We start from the raw sequence: 27,909 nt of genomic DNA, 5'->3' as shown, positions 1-27,909 counted from the left end.
CAAATGATTTTAGGATTGGTAAAATGCTACTCTGGTAGCTTCTGTGGGACTGATGCAATGCACTTTAAGAAATGTTCAGGGAAAAAAATTTGGGGGGTTTGGTAGGTGCATGCATCTGTCATTCAACAGATGAAGAAGGGCAAGATGAGACATGAAGGCAGAGACTTTTTTTCCCCTTCTTAGAGCAATGTAAATTATTTAAACGGAGCTTTGGGGTTAGCTGAAATGGAAGAGGCATGTCTGAATCCTTTTTGAGTGGGATTTTTTTCATAGTGATATATATTTAGTGCAAGGAGTAGATAACAAAAAAACCTCTGGGGATTGCACTGAAAATTCTGTTCTTATCTCAAGCAGACTCTACTTTTCTTCCCCTCTCTCCAATCCCTGGCCACTGTTGGTATCTTCAGACACCTAATAGGACCTATTTGTTAGCAATTGAAAAAATCCTGACTGGGATATCTGTGCAGTTTAGTATTTGACTCCAGTTTTAGCTTTTTCTCCTGCTATGTTTTAATTAGGCTTCTTTTGAAATAACTTTTTTGAATGTTCTTAAACAGCAGGTTTTTATAGGTGGACATCTTGTATTTTGAGGCAGACAAGCTTCGTGGTTGGTGGAATTGCTTTAGACAACTAAAACCGGGTCTTATCACAGGAAATGTTAAGTAGTTCGGTTCTGTTTTTAATATACTGCATTTCACAATAGGGTTCATTCCAGACTGGAACCTCTGACTGCTATTGCAATATTTATAGTGGGTAATAGCAGCTTACAGCATAGTGGATAGGAAATGCAGTTTTGAATCTGCTGCTAGACTGTGCCTTTGGATATCTGAAATAGTTGTCTGTGTTAGATTTTAAGAGAGCTGAAGTGATTGAGGCCTGAGCTGTGTTGTGTATCTTGTAATTGCATAAAGTTAATCGCAAGTAACAAGAGGCATCATCTAAAGTGAGTTGGTAGGGGTTTTTGGAAGTACAACTAGAGTATATACCAAATCTCGCTGCGACTTTGTGGCTGTGAGTCGCAGCATCTTGGTATTGTATGTATCTGATGTAGCCAACCTTTTATGTTCTCATTTGCTTCCAGTATTTTCAGTTATGCATTTAGCTTTCTTTGCCTTGAATGATGCATTTTTTTTTAAAATTTTCTTACAGGAATGATGGGTCATGTAGATCTTTATAATCCAGTCAATTTAATTTAAGGGAATTTTTAAATATTTGTCTGATGTTCTGGTCCCTTAAAATCAAACAAATACTGAGTTTTGTCAGTGTCGATGTCAGTGTACTTTTATTATTAAGAATAACTTTGCCTTGCCCAGAACAGTGTCTTATAAAGAAGTGTAACATATGAAGTGAGTGCATATTTTAAAGTTGGTTGGACTGAAAACAGAACCAATGCATTAGTCATCCTAATTCATTTTGGTTGGCTTTTTCTGCACCTCATGAATCCAAGAAAAACACATCTGTCCAATCTGCACACAAAGGGAGAGGCAGGATGTATCTTTCATTTAACATCAAACTTTTCAGTGACAATCAGTATGTTTTACCATGTACCTATAAACACACAGAAACAAAGGTAGCCTTAGTATATTTTATGTGAATTGCTCTTTTTAAAGAGCAATTACGTGTTACGTTTGTTTGAAAACTTGCATTTGGAGCAACTTGAATGATGCCTCTGGAAGATTTTATCTTAAACACTCATGTTGAAACAATGATCGTAGCCAAGAATTTTGTTCTTTGTCCTGGTATGATATGCTTGGTGCTTCTGGGGTCTGAAAAGTGAGTTTCTATATATCAATGATGTGTGGATTGTAGTTCAAGAATTTATATGGAAAATATTTTTTGGGTTATATCAGCATCATCACAGGAAAGACTTAGACATCCATGGAAAGTAGAAATTCATTCTGATTATGCGGGGAATCTTGGGATTGCAAAGAAGCAGTGGAAAATTGGTCGTCCTTGTAGACCCCTATCTCTTTAGGGTGCTTATTTTAATTATATAAAATAAATTCTCACTCAGAACATAGCCACTTTCATTCGCTTATGGCTACAATCACTCCAAATGAAAGATCTGTTGAATGTTGTATCCTTGAATCACCAGTGCAAGCAAAGAAAATCTTAGTTACGAAAGATTATCTTCCCCTAAATAACACATCATTGTTAAAATATTCAATCTGAAAATAAGTTTATGTAACTCAAAATTCTTTATAGCTTTTTCTTACACCATTTGAATCTTTCTTCCTTTTTTTGAAGAACAGTTGAATGAGAAGGTCTGATTCATTGTCACTGGTGCTTAGTTCTTCCATGTTGAAATAAATCTAGTGATGCATGTGAGTGTCTCTACCATTTCTATGTAGTGCTCTTAGTTTTTGACTTTTGGGACCTGATCATCTAGTCTGTTTGCTTAGATATCTATAGTGGGGATGAGAGTCTGGTTTGGATTATAAAGATGATTTGTTGCAAGTTCTTAAGTAAGTGTTTAACCTTTCACAATTCACTCTCATCTGCAGTAAAACTGGATTTAAATTACCTTTTGTTTATATTGCATGTTATGTTTTTTGAAAGTATTGGGTAGTATATATTATGGAAGGGTTCTGCTCTTCAAGCTTCCCCCCTTACATCCCCAAACTAAAACTCAGTCTGCTATTGATACAGGAAAAATTCTGTTCTGTAAAGTTTTGCTTTCAAAACAAAGGCTAGTGGAAGGGAGTAACATTCTCTATCTGGAAAAATACTTTTGTGGAGTTTTGATTACTTCTGCATTAAAAAAAAAAAAAGAGATTTGGGTAGGTAATTATTACATATTGCAGATGTACTGTTTGATGGTTAATAATTGTTGTGCCTTACCAAAATGTTAAGGGTTTAAAAAGAAAAAGGTTTTAAAAGGTTTTGCATGCATACTGAATGCTATTTGATGGCTTAAAACTGCCAAGGTTTTGTTGGTTCTGCGCATACCGTAAGGAGATTTCTGAGGTAAGGTGTTGAACTTGTGTTGTAGAAACACACTGGCCAAACACAATAAGAATACTTTCCTTCTCCCAAAGATCTTAAAACTGAAGTAAAATTAAGTGCTGCATGCTGATCTATGCTGAGTTCGAGAGGGAGTGTCAGAGGCACGGGCCTTTTTCCGAAAAGAACTCGGAGCAAGGAGACCAGAAAACCCTAAGGGAACAGCATCCTTGTTACGCTCTCTTCTGTATCACCTCTGCAGAGAAGAAATAGTTCTCTCTTGACTTGTACGTTTTGTATGCTTACAAAATCGGGGTTTGTTTCTGCTTTTCTAGAGTCCTTAAGTAATCTGTCAGTGTACGAAAGGCCAGAACAACACAACACAAACAGGCTAACGCTTTTCGCTTTTTCACAGACCACTTTTGTTAACTTATTTGATCTTGCTGCATTTACTGAAGTGAAATGAAAGAAGTTTTTCTTCTGGATGCCCTTTAGTTTAGGTTTACACTGCCTGTGATGTAGAGCTCAAGGAAGGCTGGACTCATGATGGCTTTATATCATTACTGAAGCATATGTGAAGAAACTTTAGAAACTCAGGGCCTCTAAAGCTCTTCTATCAATGGAGAGAAAGGAAGAAATGATTTTGAAGAAACTAGAAGCTTTTAAATTGAGCCCTAAGCTGTTGGAAAGAAAGATGGCATCACTACTATTCAAAAGAAGCTGAAAAAAATTTGGAACTGTCTGAAATGTTTTTTGAGTTTCTACTTGTGTGTTCAAACTTTCTTACCTGCATTTGGAATAAAGAGAAGTTTTAAAGCATGTAAATGCCTGATACACATTCTTTACTACAGGCTTGTGGGAGACTTTGTAAATGGATTCTATACTGTCTACTTCAAAGAAACAAGAAATTGTTGAATTACTTTTCCACTCAATGAATTCCATGTAACTGTTTTATAGAGGCATGTAGTATGGTGGCTTTTCCAAAGTATATATTATTTGAGCATGATGTTCTCCTATCACATTTTGGGGGGTATCTGTCTTAATCTTTATAACTGGCTATCCTTTGTGCTCAAGTGTGTTATCCTGTACTGTTTTTTTTCTAATGCAGTTGTTCCAATTAAACAAACAAACAACAAACTCGCAATTAATATATAATGCATGATAGTGCGGTATATTCTCTATATGAGAATATTCAAGTTTGTTTTTTTTATTGTTTTTTTTTTTTTCCTAGCAGCCTGCTTTGAAGTCCCAGGGACATGAATAGTTGAAACTGAAGAACAGAACAACAATACGTTGTAGCTACACACAATTTCAGTCGTACACCTTTTGCCAGTTGTACAGCTAGGTAGAATGTAGGTGACAATAGTTTTCGTCAGTAGTAGATTGCACTGTCGTGTGGATACCTGGATCTCCTTTTGCATAAGTCTGGCTGTCCTAAATACAGTGCAAGTGTGCTAACGAATGAGCTAGCAGCTTAAAATATGTTTGATGGGAAGAAGCATCACCACTTGACCTGTGATTATATTTTGAATGAAAGGATGGACTGATTCTTTAAAATCCTCAGAAGAGAAGGTTTTTTGAGCACAGTTGCATGGAAGGATTCAGAAAGTGTCTGTCTAAAGGTGAAAAAATAATCCTTTGGTAGCCCAGAGAAGAGTAAGTCCTAAAGAGGGGTGTTTAACATAGATCAGCAAGTTTGCAGGGAAGAATCAAGGTGGTATTAAAATAACCTAAATTTGCAGCATGTAATTTACTTGATTTGATTTTAATCTTCCTCAGTTTCATTCATAATGAGAATCAAGTTATTAACTGTAACAGAGAGACATGGAATTTATTATTCTGTACAAAGTGTGACGTGGGGTAGAGTTAGCTAAACATCATCACATTTAGCTAATGAGGCTGGTTGTCAGCTCCATATCTCTGTATAACAGTAGAAAAGAATGGTATTCCCAGAGGTTCTATCCAGTTTTTAATAATGTGGTAGGCTGGTAAAAAATAAGTGTTACTGTGCAAAACAAGGCACATACAGCTAGCTAATAGTGCTCTGGTACAACATGTCTTACATTAGTTACATGAAAAATCATGGTTAAATACATTTGAAGTGGAATTAGGAACAGGGGAGATCCTTGCATATGCTGTAGCTGAATTCATGTGCATGCAATGAATTACCTAGGTAATTAAAATTGCTTGGTACAATGAATGACTTTAAAAGAGATACAAGAAAATTGCTTGGACTTAAATACCATAAGTATGTAACTGCAGAGAATGGTATAAATTTGTCTTGATGTCTGTTGTTTCTATAATGTAAGTTATGTCTCGTGCTGTAACTGAATTTTGTTGCTCCAGGGCTTTTTGAAAGTGAGACAGCCTATCTTAATAGGCTTTTTAGGTAAACAGTTTCTAAAAGGAAAACATGAACATGCTTGAAATGTCATAAAGCTAGAACAGATATCTTCCTATTCTGCACATACTCAAATTGTTGGGCATTTCAATTTGATTCTTCATTTTCTAGTTTAAGCTTGTCTAATTGAAACTCATTAAGCCGTGTTACACCTCTTTCAGCTGGATGGAAATGTCTTTCATGGTTACTGTCCTCCATGGAGAGGGAAGCCCAATGCTAATCTTGAATACACCACAAATGCATAGTAGCTCGCCCCAACAGGAACCTGGTTTCTGACTTAACCCTTTGCACTTTGGTATGGGCATTCTGCACTCTCAAGGACTCATCATCTCCTACTGTAAATTGTCACAGATATTTCCAATTAAATGAGTTTACCTAGGACCAACTTCTATTCAGCTTTTTGTTAATGAGTTGGACAATGAAATAGAGTACGCTTACAAATGATGTCAAGGCGGAAAGAGTTGTAGCTCTTGGTAACAGCTTCATAATTTGAACTGATTGCATTGCAGTGCAGTCCAAAATTAACGAGCTGAAATTCAGTAAAGACAAGTCTAAAGCCTCCTTTTAGGAAGGAGGACTGAAGAGCCCAAATACAGAATGGGAAAGAATTGATTAGCAGTATTGTAAAAAAGACTGAGAGTGTACAGTGGTCTAGAAATTAACTGTGAAAGTTTGTATGAAAGAAAAAGCTGGGGATATAGATTCATGCTACGCTTAAACTGCAGTAGAGTGTGAACTATCTGTCCTCCTTTGTTTTGGACTTGGAAGGAATGTGTTTGCAGGTTGTTAGATCAGTAAGTTACAAAAAAGAGAATTTTTTTTATGGACTTGTTTTTTCATTGGATCATCTGGTTTATCCAGTGACCCATTTAGCCTCGTGATACTATATCTGATGTATTGAAACTACTTGCAAGGCTTCTGGTATTTGATCACTTATTTATAATGAGAACAGTCATGAAAAGTTGTTCTCCGTATCAAGTAATGATAAGACAAAAACATGAGTTGAATTTACTCAGATTATTCAGGCACATTTTTAGCAAAGATTTTCAAGTGCACGGATAATGACATATACTGTAATAGATTATAATCTCCCCAAGTAGAGTTTTGTTTTCTAAGAATGAGTTTGATAACCCCCTGCTGGGAGTGGATTAAGGCTTGGTTGTGTCTGTGGTCCCCTTTTCTTGCATGCAAGTGTCCTAGAGGTGGGATGGTGTTCAGATCCGGAGCAGTTATCTCCAAGTGATTCTGCTTCTTATTCCCTCACACTTCCCACTGGATGATCCCTCCTGCCCCAGGTGGCCCTCAGACTGATTGAGCAAAGGCTAACTACCCAGAGCTCAGACTTACAGTCCTATCGCTTTCAGTGCGGTCACACGTAACAGGTCTACGACCTCAGTTTATGGCTCATTCTTCACAGTAAAACAGGAAAGGAGGAAGTATATTTCTGCTATTCTAACAGCTGAAGACACTGAGACAGAGAAATTGAGGTCTACTTTTTAAAGATTTTGTGCCTATTTTGCACAAAACATAATTATTGTCTCAAAGACCTGCTTGAAGTGAGGTCTGTATCTTTTTCCATATGTGCACTTAAAAGATGGGTCCAAGTAACTAGCAAACAGGTAGTCAGACTGCAGATAGGGTTAGAATACTGAAGTGTTTGGGTCCTCTTTTCAGGTAATTTTATAACTCTGATTTGTTATTAAGATCTATGTCTGACTAGCAAAATGTTTTATCATAGGTTTTGAAACTGCAAAGTCTTTTGCACTGCATGGGGCTTATGTTATCCTGGCCTGCAGAAATATGTCAAGAGGCAATGATGCTGTACAACGCATTCTTATGGAATGGGTAAGTAAATATCTATAGTGTCCAACATTAAGCTATATTTTTCTAGTTTCAAAATAAAGCACAGGCATGAAAACTTCTGTGCAGTACAAGCAGTTACATAGATACTTGGTTTCTGCGCAAGAATTTGAGGAAGAAGCCTTTTCTCTTTTTTGGTAATACTCTGTTATACTCTATACCAGTCACTGGTATATCAGAACAATAGAGATATTTCATTTTTTATAACCGTGTTAGACTGCAAGGCTTGACATCCTGTTATCCATATTATATGTAAATGCTTTGTAAGGGCTAAGAAGTTTGAAAGAACCACTGAGGCATGTTTCATAGTTAATAGGGCAGGACAATTCAAGTACCAAAATGCATAACTAACTGGAGCGGAGTGTAGACTCTCAGATATTAGCAACAGCCATTATTTTGCCTATAGTTTTTGTACTATGGGAGATTTCAGGGGATAATTCTTATACTTTTCAAAACTAAAAACACTTCTCTTTCTTTCTCGATCCTGCAGCCCCGACACTGTTGCTACTAGGCAGTCTGCCTTAACATTTTTTCCTTCCTGTTTCTTCCTTCTGTTTCTTTTTTTTTCCTTCCACTTTGTCATGCAAATACAAGCTCCTCTGTATTTTCTATTCCCTTGTTCCTCTTTCACTCCTAACTCCTCTTGCCCCCCTCTTTTTAGGTCTTCTGTGGTCCTTATTAAAATTTATGCAGCATCTTAATTTACTCCTCCCACAATCACTCACTCACTAGTAAGGATTGCAGGAAGTTCTGTCTAAGCTTGCTGTGACCGCTGACTTCCACGAGATGATCTGTTGACACAGTCCTATATGCTTTACTTGAATAATAAACCACAGGGTCATATTATTGGAATTTTCTTTATGTCCTGTTAAAATTAGTGATGAGTGTTTTAGCTTTATTTCCCAGGCTTTGAAAATATTTCAACTGCTCCCAAGTCATATGGGAGAGCACTCAGTAATATCAGTATATCCACATAAATAGTCTGAAGACAATTGTTTACTAGTGAAAGACAAACATAGTGCTTATTTACAAGCAATTATTTCCAAATAAGTGATGCTTGTAATATTGCTAATTTTTGGAACCACAAGCTTCTTCAAGAAACTAAGTCTTTGGATTTAAGCTGTTTTCTCTTGTTCAGGTGAACTTAATGACTTTATTTTCCCCTCCTTACCCCTCACCACATCTTACTTTTCCCCTTTGATTATTCACTTTAAAGGTGTTTTCTTTTGTTTCTGTTTCAATAACATGGAATTCCCAGAGAATTCCAATAGTGGCAAGTGTAGGGCTTGTTGCTTAAAATTTACCTGTCCGTTCTCTTGCAACAGAGCTGGATTTGGAGGTATTCTGTCTTTAGAATTTTGTAGTTCCAACCCAACTAAATATAGCTATATATATATATTTAGTTATTTATAGCTATATATAAAAAAAATGTAATATATATACATATATGTATATATATTAAAACATATATTTGTATATTTATATATGCTTGTGTAAATTTTTTAATTTTTAATATATATACATATATAAACATTTTTCTTTACATGAGTAAAATAGGGCAGTACTGACTACCTTTTATTTAGAAATATCACATCATCCACTTATTTCTAAGCTCTTTTTGAGCATTTGAAGGCAATGGGAGTTCAGGATTACTTGTGTTAGTACATATATTATCTCACCAAAAGTTAATGAATTGGTAATTGAATGAAAATCACTGAAGTTCAAATTACTTCAGAAACACTACATTTATTTACTAACAGTTTTCAAATTCTAATTGTTCAGAAAAGAATCTCATCTGTAAACCGGGTAGCTGGAAAACCTTCAATGCATCTTTGTAATAGCTTTGTTGTTGTTGTTTATTGAGGGGGACTAATTAACTTTGATTATTGCACTAATATTATGGCACTTTGACAGTCCCTCAGATTTATGACTCTGGGAAAATAAACAAATGAAATGCAGGTGCTGGAGCAGAAAGAATAAGTTATTACTGAACTTTAATTACTTGGAGTATGTAACCAGGAGAGAATTAGTTGATGAATTACAAGATGCTTAAAATTTACATTAAATTGTAAGCAATCTTGAGGAAAACAAACACACAAAAACCTGCCCCAAAGTCAGTTCCTGAAAACAGAAAGACAAAGATTAATTTGATTGATTGATAATAAAATTAAAATATTGATACAAAAAAAATTTTTGTGAATTATAGCTATATAACTGCAGAGTAGGCAGTCTTTAATTAAAAAATTCTTTGCTAAAATTAGTGTTAAAGAAAAATAACACCTCCTTAATGTAGTTTAACTGAATTCTTGATTGGTAGCTGTAACCATTGTATCCTGTTGTACAGAGCTTTAAAACATCCACGATTTTTATCTTCCTTATTCCTAGGGAAAGTAAAATGATTGAAAGAAGATTGGCTCACTTGATCTTTACTTTTCAATTTAGAACTGTTTCTTAAAAGTGCAGCCTTACAGAGCCTCGTGTACGCACTACCTGGGTAGTGTTTTGGCATCGGGAGCACTATCTGCTTGCTTTGTTTTCTCGTGAGTGTTTCTGAGACTGAGTCTGAGTTGTGCTAGCAATAGCTTCTGCATCCAGTGTTTGTGTGTGTGTGGGGGGGGGAAGGAATTCTGAGGTAGATAAATGCCTGATCAACTGTTTGTCCAAAAATTGTGTTTTTATAACTTACACGAACTATACTTTTTTTATAACTCAAATGTTTGCCATTTTGAATTCTAGAGTGTTTGAATATCAAAAGTGTACCATGATAATGAAATCTGTGGTTTTATAATAACAAACGTATATTACCAGAAGCAATGTATATCCTATGCTGCCTTTTATGTGGGGCAGTGTGCTCTAAAACTCAAACTTTTCCATCCTTTTGTTATTTGATATGGAGCATTTGCAATTACTTATGAAGGAAGCAGAAAAGAGTTGTGGTTATTTGGGAAGAATACAAAATAAACAATTAAAAGTACTTAAAGAAAGAAACAATCATTATTTCAAGTTTTGACACAATTATCTAATCGATGGTCTGTATTAAACTGAAGCCTGAAATATATATGGAAAAAAATAATTCTTAAAAAAAAAAAAAAAAAAACTACTGTAATGCAGTATTCAAAAATAAAGTATGGGATGCATACCAGTACTTAGGAAAACCATCCAGCTGGTTCCGTTAGTGAGTTTATTTGTGAGATCAGTCTGGAGTGCCATAAAGAAAGTGTATGCAGCAGTAGAGCTTTCCTTCTTTGGCCCTGTTGTACTTACGTTAAAAAAAAGTTTCAGAATAGTCTGCTTTTACTGAATGCTGAAATTCAAGTTTCTAAAGAGAAACTGGGACAGCTAAATGGCATGAAAAAGTCCATTTGTTAAGGCTTTTAGAAAACAGGAGGAATAACCAGAGAAAACAAGATTTGGCAGATCAGCTGTTGTTCTAGACATTTAAAAATCAAATTCATATTGATCTTAATTGGCTGTGGGAGACAAATCCAGAAAAGTTTGTTTTCAGCAGTTTGTCTAAAGAGCTGCTTTATAGAGAGTTTGAGTCAGTTGGGTAGGGATTACCCTTACAAACTTGCTAATTGTTTTTGATAACTATGACATTTATTTGCAGCCTGCAGTATTTCAGATATTTTCTTTCTAAAGTACAGCAAAATTTTTGGTAACGTTGCAGATAGAGAGGGAATTGCCTCGTGTAAAGCACTGTGACAGGTTTTAATGTGACTGGTCTAGCTAGTCTGTCAAATATAATTTTTATAGAGAGATGTAGTTGATTATATTGGTAGAATCTGATATTCTTTATATACATAGAGAGAGAATGTAAAAGAAGCAGACAAAAAGAGAGATCAGTATAGCTTTACATTTGATATCCTGAAAATGAATGTTGTTCATGCACGATGACATTCAATATCAATTTAAAACTGTTTGATAATTTCTTGCTCAGAAAAGAGGAAATTAGAATTCTAGAGTTATGATTCATTTTAATCAGAAAGAAATTGTCAGACATAAATCTCTCCTTGAGTAGTGAAAAGGCCTGAAAGCAGCCAAGAAAAAATATCAATACTTTGCAAAGGAGGAAAGATTGTTCCAATTCGTAGCTTAATTGACTTTAAGGCTTAATGAAAAACACTACAGTGCTGTTTGTACACATAGTTGCTCTGACGAACATTGAAATCTATGCTCTGGGAAGAGAAACTAGGTAATTTATTTTACGTTATTATTGATATAATTTTCTAATTGAGTATAAGCATAATGGTTGGATAGGACTACAGATACAGATACAGCTCCAGATGTTAGCAGTATTCTCAAGAAAATTCTTAAGAGTATGAGTGAATAAAATATTTCATGAATCGCAGCTTTTATTGCCAAGGAGCTCTCATTTATTTATTCCTGTCAAATAGTCTTTGAAGTAGATATTAAAAGATAAATTGTAAGTTTAATACTTCATAAAAAGTGTAATGTTTCTTGTGTAATTATTCCTCAGGATTAAGCCTTTAGCTACATCAAAGAAAGATTAAACTGCTTTAAAAAAAATTTGGTTTCCTTTATTTATGGAAGCTTATAAAGTATAGATATGACAACAGAAGAGAGAATACCTATGAAAAAACCCCCAACAAAATAAGCCTGACTCTTTACTGTTTTCCTTCCCCAAAGTATTCTCCACCTAAGGAGTGATTTATATTCTTGCTGATCAAGTAACTGAATGAAATTAAAACCTGATAAATGAGTCTTTGTATTCCAGTTGTAATCTTGCAAAGCATGGATAGACTACATGCAAATTCGTGCGTGTTTACGCAGAATATGGACAACAATTTATTTATTTATTTATTTTTAAAATATTTGTTTCCTCCTTGAAGGAAGGAGGACTAATTTGTTTAGCCTCCACTGATGCCCTTGGTTTACTGGTTTTGGTGTATGTGCTTTGAATGCAGGATAGCTCTGTAAAACATTGTTCTACGCAACAAAAACAATTTTAGGCTTTGTCTCTTGATACTAATGGAGTTTCCAAAGTGGTACTAAATAAAAGCTTTTAAGAAGTAATCTCTTCAAACAGAAGATATTTCAGAATATTGTACTGTAGAGCATGCACATTTCTGTGAAAATATTTCTAATGTTGTGTCATCATTTTGTAGCACAGGATTGTGTTGTTTCTAAGCGTGACATTCCGAAGCTGCATGCTGTTGGTGCAGAAACCCTCATCAGTGTAACGTACCAAGTTGTAAAAGCCTGCCGTGTACAGCAGAGTAGGTGACCATGCTGAAGGATCCAGATAAAAGTAGTTATTCAAACCTTGCTGTGGAGAAAAGGCCCTGTAGGGAGAGGCAGTGCTTTTACTAAGGTAAATGGTAGTGTAATAAAAACAAACAAAAAAACCCCCCCAACCTCTGACCACCTTGTCTCACTTACATCCATAGGTACTCAAACTAAAACATTATTGCTATTGCTGAATATAATGCTTTTTTCTTTTTAAGGATCTGATCCAAACCTTTCTGAAGTGAAGCAGTCTTTCAATTGATTCTAATGTGAATTGAATCAGACCTCATGTTACTAGCAGAATTGATGATATGAGCATTAATCAGACGTTATTAGCACTGATACTGGCTGAGAGCACTATGAAAGACCTTGGCCATAATACTATATAATTTAGTAAGTTCCTGTAGGAGTAATCTGCCCAGTTGAGACAACCTAAGACAGTGATGTGGGCTGCAAAGTTGTCTTCCAAGTACAGCTAGAAAATGAATTGTTACATGATGATAAACATAATTTCAAGCAGCGTTAAAATGCATACGCAGCACTAAGAAAAATTGAATGTAATCCAGTCTGCTAATATAAGGAGCCAGTAAGCAGTAGCTTTTGTATTTTGAAGTCTTCTGACATGTTCTGAGGTGGCAGTTTTTTTCAGTTTGCAGACTTGTATATTGGGATTGTAACTATCCACATGGACATGTCTCAACCTGTCAGAGCTATTGATCTTGTTATCAGTGAGAAATCTGTGATCTTCAAGCTCTTCTGCGAGATTCCTCTGCAAACAGCCACAAGCCAGTGAAGGTAGTCACTGACAAGAGCAGGAAGCTTTTTAATGATTTGTAAGGAAACTTCTGGGGATGGGGGAAACACCCACAAAGTTAAAAACATTAAACAGTTTAGCCAACATTTACATGGATGAATTGTTAAGATCTATTTTTTTGTACACTATAAACATATGGCATGAATTTGCTCTCATTACAGATGCTGAGAAAAGGGAAAGACAAATATTTATATTACATTCATGTTTTACAGTAAAAACACTGTTCAGTTTGTTTATACAGTTCCACTGTTACAGTTTTTATGGTTAGTAATGAAACCACTGTAAAACAGAGTCTGAATTATATAGCAGATGTGTTAAGCCCCTAACTTTGAGGGTTGGGCATCCTTCTGAATCCTAATGTCATTGATACAAGAGTTGCTGTTCTCTCTACAGCTGAACTCTTTCATACCTACGTCTTCATCTATGGTTAGCCCTGCACCATTACTGTACTAAAGATAAAGTTTTATTGTCCAGATAAATACAGTGATATTTTAAAGTAATTACACTTATGAAATATAAAGCAGACCACTAGTCAGTGTGAGTGAATGCAGGAGGCTTTAAAGGATTTGGAAGGCATTTTCCAAGCATTTAAGACCTCATATGGCTTCTATTTCCATTAAACATTATGGATAATTCAAAATGGTTAATATAATGTCTGTTTAATTTCTCAGTAGGGTTATAAGAGCTTGGAAATATTTTGATTCTGGCTCAGTTGGTAGAGCTGTGATTCATATTTAGCATCCACATTATTTTGAAAGTGGATAAAAATGGAAAGTGTTTGTTAAAAGATAAAATATAACCATACTCTTATCTACTTGAAAATATCTATAGAAAATATTGAATCAGATAGTTTTTGATCTTTGCTACCCTGTACTCAAAATGAAACAAATCCTTTTTTTGGTTAGGTTGGTATTAATTCTTTGGGTGAGTGTGATAATTTATGGCAAAAATATATAGGAAAAATAGCTCATGTCCCTGCCAAGGTCTTTCTATTCTGGATTCTGCAAATACTTGCTTTTCATGATACTTCTTTATGCTTACTACCCTGTATCGTCACATCAACTTTCATTGTACTGGTAGCAAGCAGTAACTTCAGAACTAAATGTTTTCAGAATTTGCCTCTTATTTAATGAAAAAAGATTAAAAATGTAGACATAAAAATTGTTGTGTTTTTTTGGGGGCAGGGGGGTCATTGTCTTTTTTTTTTTTTTTTTTAAGCATTGACTAGTTAAGATCTTAAGTTCCTGGTTTGTGTTATTGGTACGTATTTAAGTGGTAAAATATTTCTTATGGTGATAACATAGGTAATAAGTGCAGGAGAAAAAGTTTAGTGGTATCTAGCAAGGGGGAGGAGAATTTGAAGTGGTTAGCACAGTGGAGTTTTTACAGGTGTAGGAAATAACACTTCAAAAAGAGAAATCTGGTAATACGAATGAAGGAACAACTATTCTGTAAAAGGCAGAAGTCTCTGTTTTCCTTCATCTTTTCCTCAGATATGAGGAAAACCACTGTAATGTGGAATGTTGAAATATATTGGGACTTCCTTACAAAAAGCGATAAGATGAGCAGAAAGACTTCTCCTAATGATGAAAAATTGGGTGCTGGAGAAGAACAACGGTGCAACAGATTAGCTTCATAGGTAGGAGAGATGATGGTATGTAGGGTGGATGGATAAGTGAAGATTGCTTTTATGGCAGTGCTAGGAATAAGGATATGATATCCTTTTGGCAGAGGGAGAGGGGTATCCTTTGCTGCTTGTAAGCCATTCTGATCGTTCCCTTGTGCACTTTACTGAAGCCCCATCAAAACATGGAAGAGCTTTTGGAGTTGTTACTGCCTGCCTCATCCATGCATCCCTTGATACAAGCCAAGATTCCAGAAGGAGTGCAAGAAGCACATGAGGACGGTTTCCAAAAAATCCTGCAGAGCCACAGATTATAGAATTTCACATAGATTTCAGTTCCACAAGACCCTGCAGACCTATAAATCATAGACTTTTTGTTACAATAGTGGCTGTTATTTAGTCTGCAGAAGGTAATCTTTCCTTGAAAATGGACAGAAAGTTTATTAGTTGTGGAGAAATTTTTCAGTTTGGAAAGAATTGGCCAGTACAGTCTGGTCACTGAATGTCCTCTTAGTAGGTTGTTCTCATGCATTGTACAAGAGATTTACTGTTCCTGAAAAGATAATTGAATAATGTGGTGAATAAATGGTCTGGAGCGTACAGTTTACCCTATGTTCCTCCTTTAGTTTTGGATTTCTAGACTGGATTGGAATTTTGTGATAATATATAAATTCACAGTGCTGTGGACAGCTGATAGAAACCAAGAGAGTGCTCTCATAGCTGTGAGGTTGCAAGGATTTTAAGGTAGTTTGTGAATGAAGCACGATTTCCTGCAGTAAAGACAAAGTTGTCTTTTGAGTAGATTAAATTACTTCTGATTTTATAATTCCATTCACCTTCCAAAATCTGCAAGACACACACACACACACACACACACACACACACACACACATATAATTTTGAGGGAAGTTGCAGTATCTCATCATTTCTTAATTTTTTCCTCCAGTCAGCAGAATTTGATACGTGGAAGTGTTGAGATGATTTTTTTGTGATTTGTTTCTTTAGCACAGCCCTGCTGTTCTTAATCTCGAAATCGTGAGTTACAAAAGCCCTACCATGCTTGAAGTGTTGTAATAATGCTGCTTAAATGCAGCATGAGCTTTTTTAAAAGCAAAAAGCAAAAAGCACAATAGCCCCTTTAAAACTGCTCTTTGTACTTAGACACCTGTTAAATGACACTAGGAAATATTGGTTACTCAACAATATTAAAAGTCAGGCTGTAGATGCTTGTATCAAAAACATTGTAGCCTTTGTACATTGACTGTGTTTAGCTTATAGAGTGCAGAGAAGTTCTTGTTTTTTCACTGATACTTTACCTCTACTAGTGTGACTTGGTTTGATCCTTTTCCAAACCTTTCCATTCCAGAATCTGTTTTTAAAACTATTTTGCACTGTTGACTTTAAACTCTCTTGTTTAATATAGTCCAGGTAGATGCATTCTTCTTACATAAACTGAGTTCTACTGGCATTGGATTTCTAGTATCAAGTTCTGGGGGTGGAGAGGGGGTATTAAAGTGTCTGGTTGTAATTTTTTTTTTTTAAACCATCTTCACAATTAATCTGATTGTAACATAAGCTTGTAATATATTCCGTTAATGAAGAAGACAAGCTTAGCTTATGGTAAATACAGTACTAAGTGTTTGTAGTGCATTTCATATTTTACATGATTCCCTTTATAATTCTGCTTATCTTTTCATTCTAATTCCCTAAAGGATATATAAAAGAACCCCTAAAGAGAGTAATTACTGCTCTATTCCTTAACCAAGGCTCCTTTTGCAAAAAGAAATCTGAGCTGCTTTTTAAAGAAGGCAGTTTTAAATAAAAATGCAAATAAGCTGCTTTGTAACCACATTAATTACCCACCTAGCCTCTTATTACCATGTTTGTATTGTTTGCAAACACTATTTACAGTCATGTGGAAATTACCATTACTGGTCCTGAGGAAAGACTGTTGTTGGTAGGTTGTGCTTTGGAACCAATTAGAGTGAACCTTGTCTCCATTGAGGCTCCTGGGAAAAAGCATAGCCTTGCAATGTCAAATAATAACATTAACTCAGACTACACAGGCATAGTGTTGTAATTATATTATTGGCCCTCTTTTGCTTCTGCAATGAATTTCATTCTCTGCATTTTTAAACTAACAGGCAGCATTGTTTCTTGCTAATGATTTAATATGTACTGTGGTAATTCTTATGGAAGTCGTGGTGAAATCTAGTGGGTCATTTTGTCCCCAGATTGGATTTATTTTTATGAAAAGTAAACAAAAACCTAACGCTTATGTTGAAGATCTCATAGATTTCTGTGTAATTGATTTTCACAGTGGAAAAAAAAGAACTCTATTAGCTTATTTCATTATGCTAAGTGTAAAGGATGGGATATCTGTTAGTATTAGTTGTAAACAGTATGTTTAGCTGGTGGTAACTGAATGCTCATCAGTCTTTGAACGCTTTGCTGGAGAAACTGAATGCTTCATAGCAAAAGGTAGTCTTATTTATAAACTGAAATGCAAACACCTGTTGATAACCTAGTATATGTGGTGGCTTTTTTTTCTTGTTTTTCCTTGTTACTAATGAATGTGAAAAAGGCCTTTACTTGTGTGGACACTCAAAGTTGCTCCAAATTAAATTAAAACCAGAACAGATGTCTCAATGTTCATTTGTTTGGAGTTTTAAATGTTGTTCAGATCCCAAAGAGTTTAGTTTGATGGGTCATGCAATCTGGGACGTGAAGAACTTGGTCCCATAAGATTTATCTGTTTTTCTTAGGGTTTTAACCAAATTGTGAATATGTTAAATTAGTCTTTTCAAGTAGATATACTTTTTTGGTTGAGTTGAGTGTGGGGAAGAAAAAAGCAGAGAAGTTATTCGCTTCCCATCTTTGAAACTATACAGCATATATCTGCAGTGCTGATGAGACTGTGCTGAAGTTTAAAGACTACTTACTGATGAAGACAAAAATATTAAGGTCTCTATCCGTTCTACTGTAGCACTGAATATAAAGACTATGCCACAAAGTAAAATAGGGATGTACTAACTCCCCCAGAGTGTGTTATGACTCTGCATAATTGTTATGCACTGAAAAAGAAAGGATGGTAATTGCTGGATCATCAATAGTTCTTTAGCAGGGACTAGTGTGAGGGCATGAACAGAAGCACTGACTTGGTTCATGGTCCACAGCAGCTTGTAAGATTGAATATAATTGATCTGGGTTATATGACTACAGAGCAGCATAAGTGACATAAAACAACCATAGACACGGTTCAAGAAGAATACAGAAAATATATGGAAAAGTAGACTTGCTAAATAGAATGCTCAAAAGGCACTATTGATTTGTTTGCTTGTCAATGATATTTCTAAACCTTTTATTATGAAGTCAAAGTATTACATGTTTGCTCAATTTGCCGTCATCTCTCATTTCTGCTAAACCTTTTGCTCTCTTTATTCCTGATGATTTTCTTGGGGAGAAAGAAGAGTACTGGATGTGGACGCCTGGACTTCTTTTTAGTAGCCTGTTACTTTATTTTTTATCTCATTTTGTGATACTTACTGCTAGCTGCAAGAAATTACACTGTTTTCTTTGAAAAGCTTTCTTTCAGCAGTGCATGATGAGAACTATCATTTATCACATGTCCAAGAACAAAATGATCCAAGCGGGATCCAAAATAGTCAGGGTTTTTAGGTGATGTAGCAACGTAAGTGCTGAAACCTTTTGTCTGACCCAGTACAGATATCCTTGTTGTCGTAAGAGTAAGATTAATTATTGTCATTGTACTGAAAATATGTATGTTGATTCATTTAATGAGAGTCTGTAAGCCTAAGGTGTATCAAAGCTGTGCTGCTGTTCAGAAGAACATGTATTTGTTTTATTCATTAGAAGGTCACTTTCCAAAGCCCACTGGAAATACTGATTTTCTGTTTTCTTGAAGAGTTTTAGATCCAACCCTAAATATCCCATATGAATGAAGATTGTTTTTAAGGGCCAAAATTTTAAGTATATATCTGCATGCATTTGTCCACACTTAAATTACGAGTGTTGAGATATCTGGCATAATTTGTGTTATTACTAAATGCTGAACATGAAAAGGCGATTGCACTTTCTTGTGCTTGTGTGTGGTTGTTCTTTGTTTTTGATTTTTTTTCATTTTTTTTTAAAATCTAGAACTTTTACTGAGCTAGATTTATTAGAGCTGTGTTGAAGGCCTATGCAAGATATAAGCTACCCTTTCATTATGAAGCAAGGTAATTTAAAAATCTTTATGTTGCTCCTTTCTATTTTATGTCTTGGAAGGAGGAACTTCACATATGTGTTTTCACAATTGTGCTAAAGGGGAATGCATGCATTACATTTGAATGCAATTCATACTGTTAAAAACTCATTTTGAGTTTACCTGTGACTTGCCACGTGACAGCTCTGAACCAGAATAGATTGACTATGATGCTACCTTACAATTAGGAGGTAAGCACTTTGTGTTTTCTAAACAGCAACTCTTGTTCCTTCAGTAGTATCCTTTTCATGAAGGGATATTTATAAGGAAAAAATAGATTGCAAATACAATCAAACTGTTCCAATTTCTGCATGAAGCCTCTATTAATTTAGTCTCAACAAAGATACTCAATGCATCACTTTGCAAAGCAACTTTATTACTCAGTGTATAACTTTCTAAGACAGTGGTAAAAATAAGTAACAGTGTGCTGAACTTGTTCTTTTCAGTATTTCATTTGAGATAACTGAGATAATACAGCATTGACTTCAAAAATAAACTTTTACTCATCAAATCAAAGTATTGAATTCATGGAATGAAAGGAATGTATTGCTATAAAAGGACCAAGATGTGTTTGATTTGGGGGAAGCTCTTGTTTTTAAGGAGCAGAGGAGATGCTTGAGGATACTGGTTTTGGTTTTGGTGTTTTTTTTGTTTTGTTTTGTTTTTTGGTGGGGACGTGTAATACAAGCCTTGAACCACCTAAATTAATCCTGAATAGCTGGTCCTAGTGTGTAAAGAGTAAAAGAAATAGCATAAAATGTATAAATAAATATTTTTCTATTTTCATAAAAATGATTCTTATTTTCATTTTGGGTAAAAAAAGACAAACATCAAGATAACTGTCTTTACCTTAGACTTTTACTTTACAGATGCCTCTTTCAGGTCCTCAAAATTCTTGCTAATATGGCAATGCCAGCTCTGCAAATTTGTAGCATAGATCTGGTCTTTTGGTTTTCCTAATTCTTATGAGGGGCGTATTATGATCTGAATGCAGTTTTGTTTTGACTGGAGCATTGTTAGATCTCTTAGACTTCAGATGTTTGTGGGCCATGATGACACATAACCAATTGTACTTAAAGGTCCTAACCACACCATGTTATGCTCCTTCAGAAGGGACCTTAGATCGGTTTTGTGCTACAAGTTCCTGTTGACATGATAGATGTTGATCAATGGACTGGTGAGGCATATCTGATCCAACTTAATTGTCCTGGTAGACACTCTTTATGTGGATGCAAATAAATTGATAAAACAAGCTCATAGCCAATATTCCTTATTTTACCAAGGTAGAGACAAAATAAATGTTTTTGCTAATGCAAGCTTTATGCATACTTGAAATGCAATAGCAGTGCAATTATAACAGTAGACATTGCTAGGAAAGTGCAGTGAGTACTGATCTGGTCTAACCAATTGAATAAACACTCTTTTTATTTGGTTTTAAAAAAAGGCAAATTATTTTATTCCTTTCTTTGCTTTCTGAAGAGTCATCTTCAGTCTGATTTCCCAGGGAAACAGGCATGCTCTGTCATTGTATCATGTCCTTCCCTTGCTGATAACTTTTGGTCCCACTGAGTGTTCAGAAGCAAATTTATTAGAAGACTAAAGATCTGTAGGCTAGGTATGTTCCTATAAGCACTGAGGTTAGTGAAAGGGTAAGTATCCTGTCAGTGGGCAGAACTGAAGTGGCTTTAGGCTCTGTTAGGCATTAGAGAACCCTTGTGAAGGGATGGGTAAGAGTACAGGGCCCACTTGCAGGGAAAATTTCAGGACTTGTATTCAGCTGTGACAAATCAGGTTTTAATAGTTCTCACGGAACTGCTAGTTTGCTGTGTAGAAAACAAGCTGGTGTACTCCTTTGCAACCTCAAAATAGTGTATCAGGAGAATTTAAGTGGTGGTGAGCCTCTCTGTGCCAGGGTGACATTTATACCTCGTATGGTCAGGGAGCTTTTAAATGGCGCTTGAGGTTTTTTGTGCTAGATGATAGTGTGAAAGACTGAACCGGTGTCAGCTGGAATTTTTTTTTTTTGTAGGGGTTCATGTGTTGGCATTGGTTAAGTGATCTGATATGTACTAAGAAGATCCCATGCACATTGAGTAAAATGAAGTGCTGTGCCACTAAAATATTATATAAAAATGGTTACATTATTGTATCATTTTTAGGGAGCTGCTCATTAGTATAGTCATGTTTAATATGTTATGGTTGCAAACAAAGACATGAATGTATGTATTCATTTCTAATTAATTTGTGTAATTATGTTTTATAATCTAGGTGTTTGCAAAGCAGAACATGGTACACCCCATTTACTGTCTGCTGTAGCTAATAAAAAATAATAGAATGAAATAAATCTTGAAACTAACTTTAATTGTAAGTATAGATTAGTTGTAAATTATATCTTTGTTATGTTTATTTTTAATTCTGCAGTGTTGCAGGTTTGCAGAGCGTACCAATTAGTGTAGTTATTCGAAGTAATGATGAGTTAATTACTGTAAATGCTAAATGTTATTTCTCTGACAATTTAAAATATGGTACTGAGTTACATTAAAAAAAAAAAAAGTAGGGCTAGAAATAATGTGGAAAAAGGAGATGGTGACAATAATGAGACCAGTTAGTGTTCTAAAGGCTTTTTCAGCATTCAAAGTGATAACATAGATAAGGCGACTAAAAATACAAGAGGGAGAATGAAGTATAACAAGAATAAAACCTCAGGATCTTGACTCATACCGTTAGAAACGTAGACATAAATGAAGTAAACCTATATATTTCACTATGCATGAATGTATCGCTTGGGAAAAGGCAGTTTGACTGAATTCATCTGGAGCTGATTACTGTACCTCCAGTGCTGCTTCTGTTCGCTCAAGGAAGCCGCTGTTCCTTGGTGACTCAGCTTCTGCTGATGGGGAGCCCTCCGTGGCAGTAGCGCTGCTCTGGTACCTGAGGCACTACGTGTTGTCAAGTTTGTTTTTGTGAATATGTTTAAAGAGTAGAAAATGCCTCTAGCTTAAAGTAGAATGTTTTCCTTTCTGATGAACAGTAGTAAATCCTACCATTTTGAAAGCTGTGTAGTATACCTATGAGAAATGAGCTGATTCACAATGTTTCCTTGAGCGTGTACACTGTAAGAGATATTAATAGCTTCCTTTAGCAGTGTCCCACTTAGACTCACTTTGAAATGCAATATTTCATTCTGTCCTGGTTAAATTAAGCTTATGTTTTTCTTGTGCAATGGCATGAATAGCTAGAAAAGATTTGAACTGTATTTTATATGTTTGTACTGTAGGCGAAAAAATATCCTGGATAGATTTATGCATTAAATGTTTACTTTTCAGTCCAGAATTGGTGTTCTCACAGATGAGTGCAGATTCTGTAATGGAGATTGGTGACACACACTTCTCTGTTTGAAAAAAATATGAGAAATGTGGAGTTACAAGTTCTGGAGTCTGTTGGTGTGAAACCAGTGATAAGTTGGATTTTCATACCGTAAATGCTTTGTATTATGAAGTGTCAGTGAAAAAAATGTTTTCCCTCTACTTCCTGAGAATGATGAAGTACGGGAAAAGCTCGCCAACTTCTTGGGGGAGTATATGGAGGGCCCCCGCCTCCCCCCTTCCTGCACCAGCAATTCACAGCACCGGTAAGGCCGAGAAAAACAATGCACAAACCTGAATGTCCCAGACACTCAAGTTCATCTATTTGGTCATGTTATGGCAGAAATCATTGCAACTTTGATAGATTTATTTTTAAAGACTTGCTTCGATATTTGAAGTACATCTATTCCAGCATTGCTCACTTCAAGCTCGGCTGTGGATCAAGATGAAAGAAAAATTAAATTGTATATTGAAGAGCTGTTAATTGAACTGCACTGCATTTAGCAAGGGAGCATCAGCTTCAGGCAGTCAATACTACAGAGAATTTTTAATGTACTGTATCACTAGATTGTCAGCTTGTATTGGAGAATGCAGAGAGACTGCTTTGACTGGTGATAAAGCCCTGGAAACTTTTAAGTTGTTGAGGGGAGAAAATGTTATTTTGCTTTGATGTGTTGTGACAAAGTTGTTGGTAGAACCAGAAGCAATACTTTTTAGGTGAATTTTGTTTGAGTGTCTTTTTTTAATTGAAAAAAATCCGATTGCTAGGTATTCGTTCTTTAAATGTATAAAGATTGTATCTTTTTTTAATGTTGGACAGTCTAAGTTCCACGGAATTCTGGAACTTGCATAAATGTTACTTTACAATTTGAGTAGCTGTGAAAGTCTCATTTAAAAATATTAGTTCTCTCCAGATCTAATTCTAAAAAATAGCATATCAAAAAGCTTTAGAAAAATATTATCTCCCTTTCCTAAGGCAGTGTTAATTTCTTTTGTAGTTAATCTTTTGCACTGGAATTTAGTGCATTTATAGTTAAAGATTCTTTTAACAGCTAAATTATTTAAACACATCTCTTTGGGATTACATGGTCTGTTTGGTGTTAAGTACGAAATACTTTTTATTTCATTTTCTGTGCTGATAAAAATGAAATAACCAGAGGCATTTTGTAGAGCCAGAACAGATTTAGGGCTATAGTGTTAGATTAAAGATATACTATTCTAAGACACAGCTTATTACTGCTGTCACGCTTCAGGATAAGATTCTTCTTACTTGTGGTGGTCTTACATTGCCTAAAGTCCACCTTAAAAATAGCCACAGCAAGTTTGAAACTTGCTTGTTAGCTTAACTATTTTTGGTTGTCCATTTCTGGACTACTTTTCCGTATGTGTGGTAGGTCTCAAGTGAGTGGTAAACTTAATAATGGCATATGTTGCTGGTGCATCGCCTTATCTGGGAGCGGGAAGCTCTTACTTAGAGGCTGGATTTAGTTTTGCCAATCCAGGCACCTCTGTTGCAACTGAGAGAAGTGGGAGTGGCTGTTTTATGCCAAAACCCAACTATTACGTGGTAGAAAAGAGTTCCAGCCCGGCTGTATGCAGGCCACGTAACAAGTTGTAATAGTAGTTCTGATGACAGCAGTGACCTGAAAATACGTTTAAGAATGGGAAGACGGTCTTCACTAGTATGAGTGAAAACTTGAGTGGCTTCAAATGGTTCTTACCCCATAGTTTCCCCAGAATGGTAAATGTCCTATAACTTCAAAAACAAACAAAAAAGGCAGCACTGGGAGTAACTACCTGACTTTGCTGTATTAATTCCTAGCTTTCTGCAAAAAGCAGGTATGCGCGCAGCTGTGTCAAGGGACTCGCTACCTCCAACGCAACGGGCTTGTGTTCTATGGCCACACCGCTTTCCGCAGAGGTGACAACTGCGTACGAACTTGAAAGCTATTTGAACGGATTTCAGCTTTTGATTTTATAGCACACTGTTTCTCGAAGTTGTCAGACAGCAAGATGTTTTTCTTTCTTTAATATTTGTCATGACTTTTGTTGATGAACTACTCTGGAACTGAATGCTCAAACCAAGGGAACTTGCGGCCCAGCAGCAGCTGTGCAGGACTGCTGCAGTTCAGGAGGAAGGATGCTCTTTTCAGCCCAGTACTGGAGAGTAGGAAGCAACTGTTCAACCCTGAAAATGTGATCTCTAATAAATATACAGATAATAGTATAAACACTGATTGCTTTTATTTGGTTTGTAGAGTCAATGAAACGCTATCATCAAAAGGCAGCGGAGTTATGTTTTTTAATATGTTCCAAATGAATCAGCTTCACCAGTAACTCGGATTTCCTCAGGTATGCACTGGATGAAGACAAGAAAGGGACTTTTATGTTGTGATGAAGAGTGAATCCCAGGTGACAGAGTATGTTCGCAACAGTCTAACTCTCTCTTGGGTGAGTTCTGGTTAGATACTGGTTGTGGCAGCGTGGAGGTAGAGCATCCATTTCCCTGCGCTCCTGGAGCTGTAATAGCTTTTGCTCCTACGGCAGATAGTTAAAAAGGAGATGTAAGCTTGGTATTTTGGCCAGTAGTATTGTGAGATATGATACAGAAAAGAGTGGGTGCTGTGGGAACTGTGGCAGGAACCGTAAGCTGTACCGACGGAGGGGCGCAGTGGCCAGCAAAGCGCCTGTGGCACATTAAGAGTGTTCTTTAGGAGCTGCAAAGGGATGTGCTTGACCCTGCTCTCGGATCCAGGGAAGGCTGGACTGGGATGGACAGAGGAGACTGGGGAGATGCAGCTTTTAAAAGGGACAGCATCCCTTGGCTGTTCACTCTGGCAGGCTGATGAAAGGCAGCTGCTGAAGTCAGTGTTGCTCCTTATTTACTATCAGTTTATTGGTGCGTTTCCCAAATTATTTATTTCCCTTAATAAAGTATTTTAAAGTTTCCTACAGTGTAGGAAATTGCAACAAGGGAGATATTCTGTATTATGGACCCTCTGCGAATATATTATTTTCTTCCAGATTTCAAAAGTTTGGGTCTAAGTAAAAGGTGCTTGTTGATTTTTTTTTTTTAAAGCAATTTGTAAATATTTGAACTTAGACTTTTGTGCAACTAACTTTATTCTTCAGAAAGATTTTATAATTACTGAATTATTATACTTAAAAGTTGTATTGAGCCTAATTCTTATTAGAAGCTAATATTCCTAAAAAATTTAATGCAGTTCAAGTCAAAATCATTATGCTATTTGAATCTCTTACAGTTTGAATATTTGCTTAAAATAATGTGTAGCAACATATTCATTTTTGATTTTGCTACATTTGTCTGTGGGAGATGTAGTATTTGACAATGTGACTACATACAATAATGTTCAAGAATCCATTTACATGGCAGCTTGACAGTCAGTGTAATTAAGAGAATTGTCTGAGGCTCTGATAAATGCAATAAAACAGAGGTCAGCTTGAAACCGGGGGAAATGAACTAAAATTCTTGTTTTATTTGAAGGTAGGTCTTGTATTTTCTGCTTGTCTGTAGCATACCAGGTGGCTGTCTGATGTGAGAGCCTAATTCTGAGAGCAATTATAACAAAATAATGTAGGTTACATACAAGTAATTCTAGTAAAGTAGATGGAAATTTACTTATGCAACCAATAATGCAATGTAGATGACTAGCAGCATCAAGTCTTGATACTGTATTCAGTTTTGTTATTGTAAGAGTTGGAGCTTTCTGTTTTGTGTGCCACTTGCTACTTTGTAGAACAATTATTATTGTTTGATATCTTTCAGCTCAGAAATAATAAAAAAAAAATTGCTAGTATATTTTAGTGTTTGGAGCAGTACTTAAGTATATAATATCTTGCTAAGCAGAAATAAGTGCTTCTAGTTTTGAAAAAAATCTCTTGAGTTTGCCAAGTGTTGTATTTATGGAGCTTTCTGTTTTAAAAAATAGTTAATGAAAAGACCTTGCTGTGAACATAAATGGCAGGACTTCACTTGGACCCTGGACTTAAGAAAAAAGAAAAGTTGGATTACTTCCCTCTGCCTCTAAGGTAGTTAAAGTTTAAATGTTAATAGGCTTCAAGAGGTGTTTTCTTTTTTCTTTTTTTTTTTTTTCTTTTTTGGCTAAGAGTTAATTTGTGCAGACCCCTAATCTCTAGGCAATCTGTTTAAAAAGTTGTATGTTAGATGTTTCTTTATGCAGTGTGGCTGCATGGGGCAATATCTTTAAAATGTAGAAAAGCCTACGAAATGCACAGCCTGATAACAACAACAAATCTAATCTAAAGTGACAACTGGGAGACTTTCCCAGACATTTTTCTCTTTAATGTAACATGACTTTAAATTGATGCAGCCCCACAGTGATTGAAAAACTCTCAGAGCTTGTCTCCCATGATTACATTTCTGATCTGTACAACTTAATTTTTTAACTGGGTGAATCCTACTTTTGCGAATGAGCAGTTTGTTTATGTTTAAGAGGGACGGTTTCACTGATGCAAAGGCAATGGAATTGTAATACTGCAAAAAGGAATATTCCTGACAGTGATCCTGGTCAATATGCATCTATTCTTCATCCGAAAGATATCAAAGTTGCCTAGTGGATAAGGCTGGCATTTTATTGAATGCTGGTTTATACTGATCTAGTAAATTTACTGTTAAATTAACATAGAGTTGAATCAAGAGTAGTCAAACCTTAGCTAACCTTCTCCCTTCCCAAATATCATTGTTAAAGCTTTTTAAATTTACTTAAGGGTCTCTCTATCTTGGAAATTGTTTCAGTTTTTTTTGAGTTTTATTGAAATAGGATATCTGTTATGCACTGCCTATTAAAACACCCCCCCCCAAAAAAAACCCCCCAAAACTGTTAGAGTTCATGAAAAACTTTATTATGAAGCAAGTCACTTCAAATTTAATAATGAATTGAAACAGTATGTGTACGTATTTTACAGATAGATTATGAAGGGTAAAATTATAATATTTTTTGATTGTTATTCCTTGATTGTATGTGAATCTGTGGCCATTGACTGACATTTGGATTTCTGGTTATAATTTAGGTAATAGTAAGTTTTAAATTAACAGAACCAGTTATCAAGTGGGATGGGAGCACAGCTCTCTTACTCAAGGATATTTTCTTGTATTCTCCTCTCCCCATTTACTCCAGATCCCAGCCTCTGAGCTATTGGGATGATACAGTACCTGCAGGGTAAATACTGGGGCTGAACGGAAGCCCCAAATGGGAGGGGAATGAAGCATTCACGCTTGGGTTGTGAATGTGGGCATGTTGAAAGCGGAGGAAGGTGGAAGAGGAGGGAAGTGTCCACAGGTAAGTGGAAAGGACAGAGAAGATTATTAAAGACTTTGCTGCAGTCTTTCTTTAGAATATAGTAGGA

General features: G+C 35.7%; 1 protein-coding gene across 11 annotated transcripts in view; it reads left to right on the top strand.

Moving 5' to 3' along the window:
* Positions 1-27,909, top strand: part of WWOX (WW domain containing oxidoreductase) — a 524,615-nt gene that overhangs the window by 21,874 nt on the left and 474,832 nt on the right. For all 11 annotated transcript variants that reach the window (XM_067302452.1, XM_067302448.1, XM_067302450.1 and 8 more), the window contains exon 5: positions 7,083-7,189. In XM_067302452.1, coding sequence (XP_067158553.1) covers positions 7,083-7,189 — 107 coding nt within the window. The remainder of the gene's footprint in view (positions 1-7,082; positions 7,190-27,909) is intronic.

The sequence above is a fragment of the Apteryx mantelli genome, chromosome 10 (genome assembly GCF_036417845.1).
Source record: "Apteryx mantelli isolate bAptMan1 chromosome 10, bAptMan1.hap1, whole genome shotgun sequence".
NCBI lineage: Eukaryota > Metazoa > Chordata > Aves > Apterygiformes > Apterygidae > Apteryx > Apteryx mantelli.
The sequence above is the reverse complement of the archived record's forward strand: the minus strand, read 5'-3'. Positions and strand labels throughout refer to the sequence as shown.